General features: G+C 45.6%; 1 protein-coding gene across 2 annotated transcripts; it reads right to left on the bottom strand.

Moving 5' to 3' along the window:
* Nucleotides 1-208: 208 nt before the first annotated feature.
* On the bottom strand, nt 209-16793 carry TM4SF4 (transmembrane 4 L six family member 4). Of its 2 annotated transcripts, XR_005451572.1 has the most exons (6): nt 16364-16793; nt 13336-13425; nt 9796-9938; nt 3234-3423; nt 1925-1978; nt 209-469 (listed from the first exon to the last, which is right to left on the bottom strand). XR_005451572.1 is itself a non-coding variant. In XM_038747821.1 (5 exons), exons 1-5 carry the CDS (start codon nt 16535-16537, stop codon nt 452-454), a joined length of 615 nt encoding a protein of 204 aa, XP_038603749.1. In that variant the 5' UTR covers nt 16538-16793; the 3' UTR covers nt 209-451. The 2 variants fall into 2 exon arrangements, 1 of the variants encoding a protein (XP_038603749.1); XM_038747821.1 differs by lacking the exon at nt 1925-1978.
* Nucleotides 16794-18550: the final 1757 nt, after the last annotated feature.

The raw sequence follows: 18550 nt of genomic DNA, 5'->3' as shown, positions 1-18550 counted from the left end.
AAAAATATATGTCCTTTTCCTGAAACAAACCAAAACACCAGACCGATAAACACATCTCTGTTTGCAAAGAGACAAACCCCGAAGACACACAATGTGTGTAGTTGCAAAGGCTGCCCAGTGTGCACAATGAAATTAGAAATCAGCCATTCGAAAACTTCTTTGGTGGGACAAAGAGGGTGATGGTTTCCCCAAGCAGTAGACTGAAAAATGGGTTTTCCCAAATACATTTTTAATGAAAAGTAAACTCCATTTTCCAACTGAATTTTGGTAGAAGGATATCCAAGCAGAGCTTTTCAAAGAGATTAAAATTAAAAAAAAATCAGGAGACTTCAGTCCGTGGAATAATGGACACACAGGACAACAGATAGGTGGGAACTGAAGGGATTTGAGCCCAAAACTTAAATATGCATCACCCTGGATTTCCCCTCTGTACACTGTGAGTAGCATGGAGTTACACTGGTCCATCTCCCTAGGGAAGAAGAGGAAAAGTTACTCAATTGATGCTTTCATATTTCCTTTTCTCTTTTAAACATTTTGCCCTCCGCATGGCTAACCAATCACCTGGTTTCATTAGACTGTAAATTCAATGAAAGCAGGCATCGTATCTTTTTTCATTCCCTCCCAAGTGTCCAACACAATGCTCTGCACAGAGTAGGAATTTGCTAAATACTGCCAAATGGCTGCCTGCATGAATGAAAGTTTTTTTTTAAGTTTTTTTTTATTTGGGGTTTAAGAGGGCGAGGCAGAGTCTACCAGGGATTGCTTAGAAGGATCTCATAATCCTTTTGCAGCGTGACTCAGCAGAAAGAGCCCAGGCTTGGGAGTCGGGGGTCTTGGGTTCAAATCCCAACTCCGCCACTTAGCGGTGTGACTTTGGGCAAGCCACCTAACTTCTCTGGGCCTCAGTTCCCTCATCTGTAAAATGGGGATTAAGACTGTGAGCCCCCCTTGGGACAACCTGATTACCTTGTAACCTCCCCAGTGCTTAAAACAGTGCTTTGCACAGAGTTAGTGCTTAACAAATGCCATTATTATTATTATTATTATCATTATTACTTGGAAGAGGTCAAGGGGGAGTCAGTGAATCTGCACTGGATTTTGCTCCCTTTTTTCACTTCTCCCTCAGCCCAACAATACTAATGTCTATAACTAGATTTCATTTATTTCTATTAATGTCTATCTCCCCTTCTATTTTGCAAGCTCACTGTGGGAAGGGAACTTGTCTACCAGCCTTGTCATTGTGTACTCTCCCAAGTGTGTAATACAGTGCTCTACACACAGTGAGTTCTCAAGAAATACGACTGATGGATTGATTGATTGAAAGAAGGAGAAATTTTTTTAGACTGTGAGCCCACTGTTGGGTAGGGACTGTCTCTATATGTTGCCAATTTGTACTTCCCAAGCGCTTAGTACAGTGCTCTGCACATAGTAAGTGCTCTAAGTGCTGGGGGGATACAAAGTGCTCAAGTTGTCCCACATGGGGCTCACAGTCTTAATCCTCATTTTACAGATGAAGTAACTGAGGCTCAGAGAAGTTAAGTGACTTGCCCAAGGTCACACAGCAGACATGTGGCAGAGTCAGGAGTCGAACCCATGACTTCTGAATCCAAAACGCGTGCTCTTTCCACTGAGCCACGCTGCTTCTCCCCCGAGAAGCATTTCATATACTTCTCCAGAGAATTGTAGAGTTGGAAGGACCCTCAAGAGGTCATCTGGTCCATCCCCTGCCTTCAGGTAGTGGCCTAAAGCACTCAGAGAACCTATATGGTTTTTTTAAAGGTCTCAGGACCACATCTGGAGAGTTTCCAGTCCTCTACCAGTCTTGGCTGTGGGAGGGAGAGTCAAGCAGAGGCCTACCTATTCCATTCCTAGATTGGGCAGTGGCTAGCAAGTGGAAGGCAACCTGCTACAAGTCAAAACTCACCTGTGCTGGGCAGCAGCAGCGTGGGAGAGAGTCGCGGGCGGAGACTCGAGTTTACTGCACGGAAGAAGGCAATGGTAAACCACTTCCGTATTTTTACCAAGAAATGATTGCAGATGGAGGTGGGACATTCTGGGAGAGATGTGTCCATGGAGTCTCTAAGGGTCGGAGACAACTCCACGGCATAAGATGAGACAAGAAAGACCCCCCACCCTAGACAGTTCAGGGTTTTCTCCTCATGACAGACATAAAACAAAGGAATTCTACCTCATGGAGCTATTATGAGAAGACGGTACTGAGCTGTCTAGAAATGATGAGGAACAGTATTTATCCAAAGGCCTCGATTGAGCTTTGAAGATGAATATATTCAATCAGAGTGCTCATTTATTCATGCATTCTTTCACTCAATCATATTTATTGAGCAACTACTGGGTGCAGAGCACTGTACTAAGCGCTTAGGAGAGTATAATAGAACAGTAAACAGACACGTCCTCTGCCCACGAAGATCTTACAGTCCAGAGTGTTTCCAAAGGTAAACAGAAAGAATCCAAGTGGACTCTGCCTGTTATTAATTGACTGAAAGGGCGCTAGGCCACTGGCTAGAAGAGTGCTTAGTACAATGCTCTGAACAAAGTAAGTGCTCAATGAATAGCATCAATTGGTTGATTAATTGAATGGGAATTGTAGTGCCCCACCCCTGCTCTAAATAATAATAATAAGTATGGTATTTGTTAAGCACTTACTATGTGCCAGGCACTGTAGTAATAATAATAATAATAATAATAATCACTTAACATATGCCATTATTATTATTATTATGGCATTTATTAAGTGCTTACTATGTGCAAAGCACTGTTCTAAGTGCTGGGGAGGTTACAAGGTGATCAGGTTGTCCCACAAGGGGCTCACAGTCTTAATCCCCATTTTACAGATGAGGGAACTGAGGCCCAGAGAAATTAAGTGACTTGTCCAAAGTCACACGGCTGACAATTGGAGGAGCTGGGATTTGAACCCATGACCTGCTACTCCAAAGCCCGGGCTCTTTCCACTGAGCCATGCTGCTTCTACTATACTAAGCACCAGACTGGATACAAACAAACTGGGCTGGACACAGTCTCTATTCCTCGTGGGGCTCACAGTCTCGATCCCCATTTTCCAGATGAGGTAACTGAAGCCCAGAGAAGTGAAGTAACTTGCCCAAGGTCACGCAGCAGACAAGTGGCAAAGTCGGTATCAGAACCCACAATCTTCTAACTCCTAAGTCCGTGCTCTATCCACTACATCATGATGGGCAATCAGTGACTTTACTTACCCCGCAGCAGCCACAGCACTGGCAATCTCCGCAGAGGGTGCCAAAGATACCATTGATCACCTGGATGGCACAAAGAACAATCTGGATGGCACTGATGATCAACAATATAGAGAACAGGCCTAGATTCCAGGGAATTATGTTTTCAGGCTCTAAGCACAAGTCCCATAGGTTACGATCAGTGAGGTAATTCCTGTAGAGGGGTAGGAGGGGAGACAGAAACATTAGAATCAACAAATCAACCAATCAATCAATGGCATTTATTGAATGCTTACTATGTGCTGAAGATTGTACTAAGCGCTTGGAAAAGTAAAACAGAATTAACCAACAAATTCCCTGCCAATAGTGAGATTAATGATAATGACGGTATTTGTTAAGCTCTTACTATGTGCAAAGCATTCATTCATTCATTCAATTGTATTTATTGAGCGCTTACTGTGCGCAGAGCACTGTACTAAGCACTTGGGAAGTACAAGTTGGCAACATTTAGAGACGGTCCCTACCCAACAGTGGGCTCACAGTCTAGAAGGGGGAGACAGAGAACAAAACAAAACATAGTAACAAAATAAAATAAGTAGAATAAATATGTACAAATGAAATAAATAAATAGAGTAATAAATACATAAAAACAAGCACTGGGGAGGTTACAAGGTTAATAATCCCTATTTTACAGATGAGGGAACTGAGGCGCACAGAAGTGAAGTGACTTGCCCAAAGTCACACAGCTGACAGTTGGCGGAGCTGGGATTTGAACCCATGACCTCTGACTCCAAAGCCTGGGCTCTTTCCACTGAGCCATGCTGCTTCTAAAACTTAGAAAACTTAGAAAGAAGCAAACAAAAGAACCCAACAGGGAAAAGCATTCAACACGGTTCTATTTTGGTGATGAATCTTGTCCAACCGTCCTAAAAACTAGTCTACCACAAAAAAAAAAATAAAAAAAATAACCTTCAGAGAATTTCACTCTTGCGGTTCAGCAGCCTTACAAGATAGGGCTCTTCTAGCAACAACGTAGCTTAGTCCCACCCCTCACACCTCATTTTAGTAACATCCCATTAATTGAGAAGCTGTGTGGCCCAGTGGAAAGAGCAGGGACCTGGGAGTAAGAGGACCTGAGTTCTAATCCCCTCTCTGCAGCATGCCTGCTGCAAGATTTAAGTCACTTAACTTTTCTTTATCTCAGTTTCTTCAAGAAATCCTCAGTGATGCCCTCTATAAAATGGGGATTCACTATCTGTTCTCCCTCCTACTTAGACTGTGAGCCTCACATGGAACTGTGTCCATCCTTTTGTTCTCTGTCTCCCCCTTCTAGACTGTGAGCCCACTGTTGGGTAGGGACCGTCTCTATATGTTGCCAACTTGTACTTCCCAAGCGCTTAGTACAGTGCTCTGCACACAGTAAGCGCTCAATAAATACGATTGAATGAATGAATGAATGATCATTTCAAGGCACTTTTGTTGAGTGCTTACTATGCTGTATTAAGCACTAAATAAGATAAAAGATCATCAGATTGGTCATAGTCCAGATGTCAGTGTAAGCTCATCCTCTAAACTGTAAGCTTGTTGTGGGCAAGGGATGTGTCTGTTTTATTTTGACATTGTATTCTCCCAAGTGCTTAGTACAGTGCTCTGCACACAGTGCTCAATAAATATACTTGACTGACTGATTTCGTATCTACCCCAGTGCTTAGATCAATGCTTGGCACATAGTCAGCACTTACCAACTAGTAATAATAATAATAATAATGATGGCATTTGTTAAGCAGTTATTTTGTGCAAAGCACTGTTCTAAGCGCTGGGGTGAATCAAGGTAATCAGGGTGTCCCAAGTAGGGCTCACAGGCTTTATCCCCATTTTACAGATGAGGGAACTGAGGCCCAGAGAAGTGACTTGCCCAAAGTCACACAGCTGACAGGTGGCAGAAGCGGAATTAGAACCCATGATCTCTGAATCCCAAGCCCAGGCTCTTTCCACTGAGCCATGCTTCTTCTCCTACCGGAATTATTACTATTATTTGATGGAAACAGGATGGATTATGCACAAATTCCAGCGGTCTAGGCCTTGGTCTGCCAATTTAGGGAGGGAAAGACTTTGCAGCTGCTTTGCCATCCTCCCTTTCCCTGGCACACACCTCCCTCGCTGGCAGTCCTGCTCACGTTGGCCTGGAGCCTCTTCAAAGCTTCTTCCCACTGGCCAGTCCTACCCAGCTCAACTCAGGCCCAGGAGTGGCCCAGAGATCTCACCATAAAAATCCATGTTTTTAGCCCAGCCCGCAAACTCTGCTCCTCTGCCGCTAACCTCCTCGCTGTGCCTCATTCTCGCCTGTCCCGCTGTCATCCTACCTCTGGCCTGCCCTCCACACATCCGCCACACTAGCTCTCTTCCTCCCTTCAAAGCCCTACTGAGAGCTCACCTCCTCCAGGAGGCCTTCCCAGACTGAGCCCCCCTTTTCCTCTCCTCCTCTGCCCCTCCCCATTGCCCCCCTCTTTGCCCTACCCCCTTCCCCACAGCACTTAGGTATATTCGTACATATTTATTACTTTATTTTATTAATGATGTGTATGCAGCTATAATTCTATTTATTCTGATGGTATTGTCACCTGTCTACTTGTTTTGTTTTGTCTGTCTCCCCCTTCTAGACTGTGAGCCCATTGTTGGGTAGGGACCATCTCTATATGTTGCTGACTTGTACTTCCCAAGAACTTAGTACAGTGCTCTGCACATAGTTAAGCGCTCAATAAATACGATTGAGTGAAAAAAACAATGAATGAAATAGCTATGGTATTTATTAGGCACTTACTACGTGCCAGGTACTGTACTAAGTGCTGGGGTGGATACAAGAAAATAGGGTTGGACACAGTCCCTTGTCCCATGTGGGGCTCATAGTCTCAATGCCTATTTTACAGATAAGGTCACTGAGGCAAAGAGAAGTGAAGTGACTTGCCCAAGGTCACACAGCAGACAAGTGGTGGAGCCGGGATTAGAACCCATGACCTTTTGACTCACACTCCACTATACCATGCTACTTCATTTATGATCTGTTCCCTGTTCTCTACTGACACATGAATTGGCCACGGCCTTTGGGGATACCACACAAACCGATGCACATGACGTCACGTGTGTTACACCTGGTGGGCATCATAACATGATAATGTCACGTGTCATTTTTGATGGCACGGGTGCCCAGTTTAGATGATGGTGAACATCATCATCAGTGGTATTTATTGAGCATCTTCTGGGTGCAGAGCACTGTCCTAAGAACTCAGGAGACAGGGTTGGAAGACATAATTCCCTGCCCACAATAAGCTTATAGTCTAGAAGGGGAGACAGACATTGATATATGTAGATAATTTATAATATACAATTTATAGACATTAATATACTTAGATAATTTATAATATACAATTTGTAGATCCTAGAGTAATTCTTTGGGAGGGATATCCCGTCTCCCACTTGCACAGAGCAATTGTCTTCCCTGTGAACTGTGGCCCAACATCCAAGTCACAGAACTGAACAGCAGGAGCTGGGGAAAGTTTGGGAAGCCGTAACCTGAAAATCCAAAAAGCAGACTCAAAGGTATCCAGTATCCAGTAGCACATTTGTAGCGTATAAGGGAGAAGCAACATGACCTAGCGGAAAGATCATGGGTCTAATAATAATAATAATAATAATGTTGGTATTCGAAAGGACCTGGCTTCTAATCCCAGTTTTGCCAATTCCTTGCCGTGTGACATTAGACAAGTCACTTCACTTTTCGGTGCCTCAGTTCTCCTGTTCTTCCTCCTACTTAGACTGTGAGTCCCATGTGGGACAGGGACTGTGTCCATCCTAATTAACTTGTATCTACCCCAGGGCTTAAGACAGTGCTTGATGCATAGTAAACACTTAATAAATACCATTAAAAAATAAAAAGAAGAGCTGCCCCAGTCGGCTGCCCCCAAACCAGATGCTTTCACAGCCTACATTTCACTTTAAATCCCAAACTACCCTCTGCATAGGTTTCGGCCACTGAAACTCACAGCTTGGGAGCAGACCCAATTTATGGAGGGAGCCGGATGGTGAACACAACGGCTCAAACACACAGCTCTCAAGAAAGGGAAGGGTTTCCTCACTGGAGAGTCGCCTTAGGCTCTGCAGACCTCTGTGAAGACCCTTTCCGGGTGTGTTTCCTGCACGACATTTCATGGTATACGTGTGTTGCTTCTCGTTGGCAAAGGGGTGTCAAGTATTCTTGAGTGTGGGCAGTGGAGGGGTTCCAGGGACTCCAATCAATTGCAAAACATTCTTCATTCTGCAACACTTGTTTTCCTAATGTGCCCTTGTGTAGCAGGAGGAATGAAGCACAGTTCCCTGGGCTGGGTTAACTTTTGGGGGCAAGGATTAACCATAGATAAATTTCTTTTTGCTGGGGGGACCATGGATTTCTCCCAGATTAGCAGTCTCTCATGGGTGCAGCATGGCTCAGTGGAAAAAGCACAGGCTTTGGAGTCAGTGGGACAACCTGGTAACCTTGTATCTGTCCCAGTCCTTATAACAGTGCTTGGGACATAGTAAGCACTTAACAAATACCATCCTCATCATCATTAACTCTCATCTGTTAATAATGATTAATAATAGTAATAATAATACTGGTACTTGTTAAACACTTACTATGTCCCTAGCACTGTTCTAAGAACTGGGGTAGATACAAATAAATCAGGTTGGACGCAGTCCCTGTCCCACATGGGGGAACATGCTCTTAATCCACTTTGTAATAATAATGACAATTAAAAATTATGATGCTTGTTCAGCACTTACATGCCAAGCACTGTTCTAAGTGCTGGAGTAGATAAAAGCTTATCAGCCTGGACCCAGTCCCTGTTCCACATAAGGCTCCTACTCTTAGTCTCCATTTTACAGATGAGGTTACTGAGGCCCAGAGAAGTGAAGTGACTTACCCAAGGTCACACGGCAGACAAGTGGTGGAGCTGGGATTAGAACCTGGGACCTTCCAACTCCCAGGCCCATGCTCTATGCACTTGGTGCTGCTGCTTCTCCAAGAGAAAACTAAGGAGACTGTGTATATAGAGCTGTCCTCCACTCCCAACATCACCGGCAGTGAGGTTCATCTAAGAGAGGTGGGTGGGACTGAAAAAACCATAATGGGGGATCCTCAGTTTTGTCAGGATTGTGCATGCCAACCATCTCTCTCTTGCTGTGGGGTCAATGAAAGTTTCCGAAAGCCATCATGGCCTAGTGCATAGCGCATGGAACTGTGAGTCAGAAGGACCTGGGTTCTAATCCTGGTTTCTTCTCTTGTCTGCTGCGTGACCTTGGTCAAGTCACTTCAGTTCTCTGGACCTCAGTTTCCTCATCTGTAAAACGGACATTAAGATTTGAACCCCATGTGGGACAGGGGCTGTGACCAACCCGATTATCATGTGTCTACCCCAGAGATTGGAACATCATCATCATCATCATCAAAACAGTGAGAAGCAGTGTGGCTCAGTGGAAAGAGCCCAGGCTTTGGAGTCAGAGATCATGGGTTCAAATCCCGGCTCCGCCAATTGTCAGGTGTGTGACTTTGGGCAAGTCACTTCACTTCTCTGGGCCTCAGTTACCTCATCTGTCAAATGGGGATTAAGACTGTGAGCCCCATGTGGGACAACCTGATCACCTTGTAACCACTCCAGTGGTTAGAACAGTGCTTTGCACATAGTAAGCGCTTAACAATGCTATTATTGTTATTATTATTATTATTATTATTATTGTTATCAAAAAGCCCGAAGCTTTAGTGGCAGCCCCTCTGCTGGGGTAAGGAGCTCTGAATAGCCAGCTGGAGGCCTGTGTAGAGACAGAGATGGGCACCCTCCCTGAGAGAAACCATGGAGGTACCTGCTGGCTTCAGCTAGCAGCCCTAGTCCCGAAAAAAGGTCTACCCTAGAAGTAGCATGACCTAGTGGATAGAGCACGGACCTGGAAATCAGAAAGATCTGGGTTCAAATTCCGGCTCCGCCTCTGCTGTGTGACTTGGGAAGTCATTTTGCTTCTCTGTGCCTCTGTTATATGTAAAGTGGGGAGTAAGACTCTGAGCTCCATGCCGGACATGGGCCATGTCCAACCTGATTAGCTTTTGTCCAGACCAGAGGTTAGCACAGTGTATGGCACGTAGTAAGCGCTTGCCAAATACCACAAAAAAGAAAAGTTTCTGGAGGTGAGGGATGTTATAATTCAGTCTGAATCAGCTGGCCTTGGTTACCAGGGAATGGCTGTGATGTAAGGGATAATGGGATGATTTTGTTAATGATGGGCATATAGCTTTAATTCTATTTGTTCTGACGATTTTGACACCTGTCTACATGTTTTGTTTTGTCGTCTGTCTCTCCCTTCTAGACTGTGAATCCGTTGTTGGGTAGGGACTGTCTCTATATGTTACCGACTTGTACTTCCTAAGCGCTTAGTACAGTGCTCTGCACACAGTAAGCACTCAATAAATACAATTGAAGGAATGAATGACTCCATCCGGGAGATGGTATTGCTGCCTGCAGCTTCCTGCCTCCCAGGCACAGTCTGGTCTTCCTCTTACCCATCAACGAAGGGGTAGCTCCATGTCCTGTTTTTGAAGTTGCTCAAGCATTTTGGACCTCTGTGGAGGGACACCACTGATACTGCAAATGCATAGCCGGCTCCAAGGACTCCAATCCCAGCGAATATTATGGAAGAAAACATCTAAAAGATTGAGGGAGAGAGATGGAGAGAGACAGAGAGGCCCAGAAAGAGAGCCAACAAAAATAATCAGAGAGCAAGCAATAAAACAAGCTATTTCTGTCTCCTTTCTGGTGCAATAAAACTGTACCATCTTAAGTAAACATGGCCAACCCAGGTTGAAGATAACCATTTGGCAAGGAGATGTTTTCCAGGAGCATCGATTTAGATGGTCCTTCTCAGTTGAGAAATTTCTGGAATTTTAGAACTCAATAGCTCAGTTTAGAACTACATGTGTCCATTATTCATGCAAACGGATTTGGGGAGGGTGATTCCTGTGGGTTGTTTCTTGGTGGGTTAATAAACAATGGATCAGTATCTGATGCTGCATCCCTCAGACCTTACAGAGTAGGACCCAAAGACAAAAGCCTCATTTGTGTGCATGAGAACCGAGGCTCCCCACAGGGAAAAGCGAGATTATGGCAAGAACAACTTTCTTTCCAATCGCACCAGGAAGGATTAACCCAAACCCAAACAGGTGGAGTCTCCATGAGACTAGTATCTTTTTGGTGAGGATATTTTCACCCCAAATCTGCATGGACCAAACCTAATAGTGCCAAATAAACATATGGGAAGAATGCACAGGTCAGGAGGAGTGATTGGGCTACTAGCTCACCCCACAACCCCTCCCCTCAGGAGACATTACATCAGTGTGTCCGTCTGATGACTTTAAAGGAGTCTGGGATCTCCAAACCCATCCTGCTCCCACCCTGATAGCTCAGGATCAGCACAGAGTTGAACCAGGCTGTCTTTGGAGGGAGAAGAGCAACACAGACATCCAGCCCACAGGACCTGCCAGTCTTGTGGACTCTTGAATAATTGGGGGGTGATACACAAGGATGCAGTTCCCCAACCCAAATTCACTCTTTGCATTGGCTCCAGTGAATGGATTCCAGCCAATCCCCAAAGTTACCACCAAAAGAACTAATCATGCAATTCCCTTCTGCTGGGGTGATCACAGGTAACTTCCACGCACCCAGTAAGAAATATTTCAGCACTTATATTTCAAGCACGGTCTGGTTTATTCCCCAAACAGTCTCGGTCGCATTCATTTGAGGCAATTCTCTCTGACTCACCTAGAAGGGGCTGAATAATCTCACAGGAGGGCAAAATAAATCATTCACACACTGAAACAAAAATCCAGGGTGTGAAAATAAAGTAAAGCTTCCCAGGTTCACCTGCTTGGTCCCTGCGTAGAGAGTTAATACCCTAGTTCTACCAGTCGCCCCAGCACACACTTTCCATTCATTCAATCGTATTTATTGAGTGCTTACTGTGGCAGAGCACTGTACTAAGCGCTTAGCACTGTACTAAGCACTTTGCTCTTGCACTGAGGTTTCACCCATCTTCCGTTTATCTTCCCCATTTGTTTTTATAGTTGGTTCTTTCATGATGGAGGTAAAAGAGAGCATCTTAATCCAATTTTGGAAACTAAAGTGCAGTTGAATTTAGAGATTCTGGGGTTGAGGAAGGTTTCCGGCCCTCTTTGGCAATTTCTCTGGAACAAGCCTGCAGCAACTGAGGCCAGCAGAAAGCATTAGCTGAAACTCCCCAAATGCCTGTTTTGGTGGATGAGGCAATCCTACCAGGCTACAGACTGATGTTTCTTCGCTGACTCCATCCAGGCACCTCCAGGGGTGCAGAGCAGAGGGAAGAGAATGTATTTCTTTTACCAATTCTGTTGTACTTTCTGAAGTGTTTAGTACAGTGCTCTGCACATAGTAAATACTCAATAAATTCTCCCCCCATTCTAGACTGTGAGCCCGTTGTTGGGTAGGGATTGTCTCTGTTGCTGAATTGTACTTTCCAAGCGCTTAGTACAGTGCTCTGCACACAGTAAGGGCTCAGTAAATATGATTGAATGAATGAATGAATGAATGTCATCGATTGACTGAGCCTGGCCTTTTCGCTCGATTTTATCTAATCTTTGTGCTTCCTTTGGATCCAGCTAATCTACTTCTACTTGTCACTCGCTCTCGGCTTTCCCACCTCTGTCCTTGTACTCTGTTCCCTCAGCCTGGCTCTCCCTCCCTCTCCACATCAGACAGAACACAGCCCTCCCCATATTCAAATCCGTCCCGAGAGCCTACCGTCTCTATTCTGCCATTCCCTATCAATTCCCAGAATAGCAAGTCGCATAAACTCTTTGGCCAGTCCTAACTCTTACGTATTTGGTTATACCCACCCTACTGATAAATGTAGGTTTATTCACTAGCACCTTCAATTATTTATTTTGACTACTCTGGAAATACTTTTATGTCTGTCTCTCCAGTTTGATCGCAAGCTTCTTGTGGGCAGAGAATGTGTCACTTGCCTGTTTTGCACTTCTTGAGAGCTTAATACAATGAACTCAGCAGCATGGCCTAGTGGATAGATCTTAGGCCTGGGAGCCAGGGGTTCTAATCCCAGATCTACCACTTATCTGCTGTGTGACTGTGGGCAAGTCACTTAACTTCTCTGTGCCTCAGTTTCATCACCTGTAAAGTGGGGATTAAGACCGTGTGCCCCATGTAGAACAGGGACTGTGCCCAATCTGATTAGCTGGTATCTACCCCAGTGCTTAGAACAGTGCTTGCCAACATAGGAAACACTTAACAAACACCATCATTATAATCACTGCTAATACCACTACTGCTCTTATGTCTGTCTCCACTATTAGAGTGTAAATTCCTTGTGGACAGAGAATGTGTCTTACATAAACTCCTTGTGGGCAGGGAATGTATCTACCAACTCTGTTGTATTATACTCTTCCAGTGTTTAGTACAGTGCTCTGTGTTGATCGATTGATTGTTGTTTCTACAGGACTTTCCTAGGTGCTTAATACAGTGTACTATACTGGGTAGGAGCTCAATAACTATCATTATTATTACAATTAATACTATTTTGAAGCAGCGTGGCTTAGTGGAAACACCACAGGCTCGGGAGTCGTGGTCGTGGGTTCTAATCCAGGCTCCACCACTTGTCTGCTGTGTGGCCTTGGACAAGTCACTTCACTTCTCTGTGCCTCAGTTACCTCATCGGTAAAATGGGGATTAAAACTCTGAGTCCCATGTAGAACAGGAACTGCATCCAACCTGATTCCCTTGTATCTACCCCAGTGCTTAGTATAGTGTACAGCACATAGTAAGTGCTTAACAAATATCATATATATATAAAAAAAGAATTGATGCTCTGGATACTGAGCATAGGGACTGGTCAGTGGTGGCAGAATAAGGGTTGATTGGTCTCACCTCAGGCCAGGGAAGGGAAGCTCACAGACTTTCCTGGAAACAATGGCCCGTTGTTGTGTCAGGCTCTGTCAAAACAAAACTGACTCTGGGTCTGAGGCTCTGACGATGACCAGAAACATCTCTCCACTTACCGCAAACCTCTTTCCGCAGCCCTGGTTGCCGCAGCAGCCACAGCAATCATTGTTCTTCAGACCCAGGAACACCAACGCGGGACAGATCATCTGCCAACAGCGGAGACATCGGAGAACAGTGAGGCGGGGTAGGGAAAAGCCAGCTCCTCCCCTCGGCAGTTGTCCAACGGGATGACCGACCATCGGGCTGATTGACAGGTGGTTCACCTGCCAGATTGACTGACTGTCCCTCTGGCTGACTGTCTGATTGATTGACTGAATGTCCATCTGTCTTATTGACTGATTGTCCCTCTGTCTAGCTGACAGTCTGTCTTTCTGATTGACTGACTGACTGTCCATCTATCTGATTGATTTACTGACCATCCACCTGACTGACATTAAGCGCTCAATAAATATGACTGAATGAATGAATTGACTGACCGACCTTCTACCTGAGTGATCGTCTATCTGTCAGATTGACTGACTGAGTGTCCGTCTGTCTGATCGACTGACTCTCCATCTGTCTGCCAGACAGCCAGACTGGCTGGCTCCTTCATTCCCTGAAGACGGGCATGCATGTCTGATCAGACTGTCTGTGTGTTGGCCTGACTGACTTTCTGCCTAGCATCATTTGATTTCTTAAACTCAATTTAATTTTAATGAATCCATAATGTAATTTTGCAGGATCTTAGACCCTGATGCTTCTGGAGTTGTTTTGTTCAGAAAAGCTGTTGGGCTGGGCTAGGGCTGACAAGGGCAAAAAAAAATCGAGGCTTTGTTAGACCCAGGGAGGAAGAGTGAGGTGGTGCCTCTTCATTTTGTCCCATCTACAGTCTCACCTGGAGTTGCTCGCCAGGGGAGCTAATGGGAATGGCAATTGCTTGGGAGAGAGATTCCAGAGGCAGGTTTTAAGTAATCTCTATGAAGTAGCAGCCATGTGAGCCTCCAATCCTCTTACACAGTAGCGGGGCAGCCTGCCAGTGGGAAAGAGGCTGTGCCCCCTCACCAACCTCTGGCAAGACCCCTCCACCCCCAGTTCCCTCTGCGACCCCTCCTCCTGCATCCGGGAGGGGCAGGACCAGGGCAGCTTGAGGCCTTCCAGAGCTGGCTGTGACTTGTGGCCATGACTGTGACCCCCAGACACTAAGCCGCAGGAGCCCAAAACTCCGCTCCTCTTGCCTCATTGCCTTTTCCTTTCCGGAGTACATATCGTTGTCCTTGTATTTTTAAATGTTTTGTGTTATTGTTACTCCCTTTATTTATTTTACTTGTACATATTTATTCTATTTATTTTATTTTGTGAATATGTTTTGTTTTGTTGTCTGTCTACCCCTTTTAGACTGTGAGCCCGCTGTTGGGTAGGGACTGTCTCTATATGTTGCCAATTTGTACTTCCCAAGCGCTTAGTACAGTGCTCTGCACACAGTAAGCGCTCGATAAATACGATTGAATGAATGAATGAATGAATTATCTGTTGCCTGATAGCGAGTCTCATTTTCACCTCTGAATTTTTCCCAGCAGTTAGTCTAGTACTCTGCATAAAGTAGGCTCTAAATAGAAACCATTTCTACTTCTACTACTACTACTATAACTTCTGCTATTACTACTACTACTAATAATAATAATGTTGGTATTTGTTAAGCGCTTACTATGTGCAAAGCACTGTTCTAAGTGCTGGGGTAGATGCAAGGTAATCAGGTTGTCCCACGAGGGGCTCACAGTCTTCATCCCCATTTTACAGATGAGGGAACTGAGGCCCAGAGAAGTGAAGTGACTTGCCCAAAGTCACACAGCTGGCAAGTGGCCGGAATTTGAACCCACAGCCTCTGACTCCAAAGCCCGGGCTCTTTCCACTGAGCCACGCTGACTACTACTACTATCAATGGGGAGAAGGACTTCATTTCATTTTCCTCATCTTTATTTTTCATTGTTCTCTCCACTCATCACAATGATTACTTTTCCAGTGGAGGTGAAGAGTAGCTTTCACTTTACTTGTGATGACTTACTATGGCTCACTTTAGTTTAGGTTAATTTTCATCTATTAAGGCTAACTAAAACTGGCAATGCAACGTAGAGGTTAATTTAAATGAAAATGAATAAAATGAGGTTTGCCTATTTTTATCCTCATAGAGACATAAAAGTTCCTTGAGAGCAGGGACCCTGTCTTCTACTTTCATTGTATGGTCCCCAGCTCTGAGTATAGCTCTCTGAACACAGTAGGCATTCAGTACAGTGCTCTATATAGAGTAGGTAGGTGCCCAGTATAGGGCTTTGCTCAGGGTATGTGCCTAGTCTGAGCAGAGGGTACCCAGCTCAGTGTTCTGCACACAGTAGGTGCCTAATCCAGTTCTCTGCATACAGTAGGAGCCCAGCCCAGTGCTCTCCAAATTGCAGATGAGCAGTCCAGTGCTCAGCACACAGTAAGTGTACAATCCAGTGTTCTACATAGTATAGGTGAGCAGTCCAGTGCTCTGCACAGAGTAGGTGTCTAGTCTAAGGATCTACACACAGTAGGCACTCTGAAAGTGCTTAAATATTGGGGAAGATGCTCAGCATGGCTCAGTGGATAGAGCCTGGGCTTTGGAATCAGAGGTCACGGATTCAAATCCCGGCTCCACCAGTTGTCAGCTATGTGACTTTGGGCAAGTCACTTCACTTCTCTGGCCCTCAGTTACCTCATCTGTAAAATGGGGATGAAGACTGTGAGCCCCCCATGGGACAACCTGATCGCCTTGTAACCTCCCCAGCACTTAGAACAGTGCTTTGCACATAGTAAGCACTTAATAAATGCTATTATTATTATTATCACGCCAACAGATTTAAGCCGCTGGCTTTTCAGCTCACCGATGAATCCTGCCACATACTGAGCATATCACCAATTACAACACAGCCCCCAGACCACCTAGAACCTGCATCAACCAAATGTGTCCCAAACCCAACGGGACTTCCTGGCCAAACCGGGCTACCAAAGTCACTCTCCCCTGCCCCATGTGCTCCAGAGGATGAAAGATAAAGCCCAATTATGGGTTGTCGAACTCGTCCTACTCACCAAGACGCCGCATCCCAGGATTCCGGCAAAGTACCAGACCTCATCTGAGAGGTTGTCATTGTTGTCGATGACCTTCCCTCCAGGGAAAAACAGCAGGATGTTAGCCAAGGCCCCAAGCACAGCTAGAGGGATCAGGGTCACCCCCAGGCACTTAGCGCAACTTCCAGTGCACATGCTGCTGAGACAAAATTGCTCGCTTTTAGTAGTGCCCCCTCCTCGTCCTCCTTCTCTTCCTTGAGCTCCTCTTTCTCCCCGCTCTCCCCGGATCCTTCGGGACCTCTAAACTGGAGCTCCTGAGAACGGTTTCCCCAAATCCAATCCTGGGCTCCTTTAGGGTGGGCGTTGGAGAAGACGCGGGGTGCTTCCTGCAGCCCGCACTCCTTTTCAGCCTCTCGGGCAAACCTTAAGCCAACTGTGCCATTTATATGCGTTGCCTAGAAGGCCTGTCATTTTCTGATCACCATAAATAGATTACGTTGGAAGGATTGTTTTGTCATGGAGACCGATGACCTCTGTTAATGTTCTACCCATCTGGAGGAGGCCCTTAGGTGGCTAGAATCGATGTGTGGGGCTGGAAAGAACTCTGAGTGTGTATGTGTGTGGTTGGGGAGGGGTGTGCATGTCTGTGTGTGTCAGTCTGTGCATGTGCAACAGCGTGGTTCAGTGGAAAGAGCCTGGGCTTTGGAGTCAGAGATCATGGGTTCAAATCCCGGTTCTGCCAGTTGTCAGCTGTGTGACTTTGGGCAAGTCACTGAACTTCTCTGTACCTCAGTTACCTCATCTGTAAAATGGGGATTAAGATTGCGAGCCCCCTTGGGACAACCTGATCACCTTGTAACCTCCCCAGCACTTAGAACAGTGATTAGCACATAGTAAGTGCTTAATAAATGCCATTATTATTATTATTATTGTTATTATGTGTGAGGATGTGTGAGAGGACGTGTGTGTGTGTGTGTGTGTGTGTGTGTGTGTGTATTTAGGAAGTGGAGGGGGAGGACCTTGGTTGGCTCAGCTAGCGTTTTCACAGCACCACATCCCTGCCCAATCCAAAGAGAACTGCTCCAGCTATTATGCCATCAAAATGCCCCTCTTTTGCATTCAGTCATAATAATAATAATAATAATGGCATTTATTAAGTGCTTACTATGTGCAAAGCACTGTTCTAAGCACTGGGGAAGTTACAAGGTGATCTGGTTGTCCCACAGGGGGCTCACAGTCTGAAACATCATTTTACAGATGAGGTAACTGAGGCACAGAGAAGTGAAGTGACTTGCCCAAAGCCGCACAGCTGACAAGTGGTGGAGCTGGGATTTGAACCCATGACCTTTGACTCCAAAGCCCGGGCTCTTTCCACTGAGCCATGCTGCTTCTCTAGGTGCTTAATATGTATTAAGCACTTACTGTGTGCAGACCACTGTACTAAGCACTTGGGAGAGGGCAATACAACCATAAAGAATGGCAATCCCTGTCCACAATGAGCTCACAGTCTAGAGGAGGGCAGAGACAGACATCAATACAAATAAATAAAATGACAGATCTACACATAAGTGCTGTGGGACTGGGAGAGGAGGGAAGAGCAAAGGGAGCAAGTCAAAGGGATGCAGAAGGGAGTGGGAGATAAGGAAAAGTGGGGCTTAGTCTGGGAAGGCCTCTTGGAGGAGATCGGCCTTCAGTAAGGCTTTGAAGGTGCGGGGAGAGTAATCGTCTTGTGGATCTGAGGAGGGAGGGCATACCAGACCAGAGGCAGGACGTGGGCCAGAGGTTGGCGGTGAGACAGGTGAGATCGAGACACAGTGAGAAGGTTAGTACCAGAGGAGAAAAGTATGTGGGCTGGGTTGTAGAAGGAGATAAGTGAGGTGAGGTAGGAGGGGGTGAGGTGATGAGTGCTTTTAAGCCAATGGTGAGGAGTTTTTATTTGATACGGAGGTGGATGGGCAACCACTGGAGATTTTTGAGGAGGGTGGGGTTGACACAACCTAAACGTTTTTGTAGAAAGATGATCTGGGCAGCGGAGTGAAGTATGGACTGGAGTGGGGAGATGCAAGAGGTTTGGAGGTCAGCAAGGAGGCTGATGCAGTAATCTAGGCAGGATAGGATGAGTGATTGTAGTAATGTGGTAGTAGTTTTGATGGAGAGGAAAGGGCGGATTTTAGCAATGATGTGAGGCCGGTAGTCTTCTTAAGACCA

This window comes from Tachyglossus aculeatus, chromosome 1 (genome assembly GCF_015852505.1).
Source record: "Tachyglossus aculeatus isolate mTacAcu1 chromosome 1, mTacAcu1.pri, whole genome shotgun sequence".
Taxonomy (NCBI): domain Eukaryota; kingdom Metazoa; phylum Chordata; class Mammalia; order Monotremata; family Tachyglossidae; genus Tachyglossus; species Tachyglossus aculeatus.
The sequence above is the reverse complement of the archived record's forward strand: the minus strand, read 5'-3'. Positions and strand labels throughout refer to the sequence as shown.

Bases quoted from the DNA above. Each gene is read 5' to 3' on its own strand.
- TM4SF4 (XM_038747821.1), bottom strand. From the start codon at position 16,537: ATGTGCACTGGAAGTTGCGCTAAGTGCCTGGGGGTGACCCTGATCCCT. The intron at 9,939-13,335 runs GTAAGTGGAGAG...TCAATCTTTTAG, and splicing joins GCTGCGGAAAGAGGTTTGCG to ATGTTTTCTTCCATAATATT. The intron at 3,424-9,795 runs GTAAGAGGAAGA...ACCCCTCTACAG, and splicing joins AGCTACCCCTTCGTTGATGG to GAATTACCTCACTGATCGTA.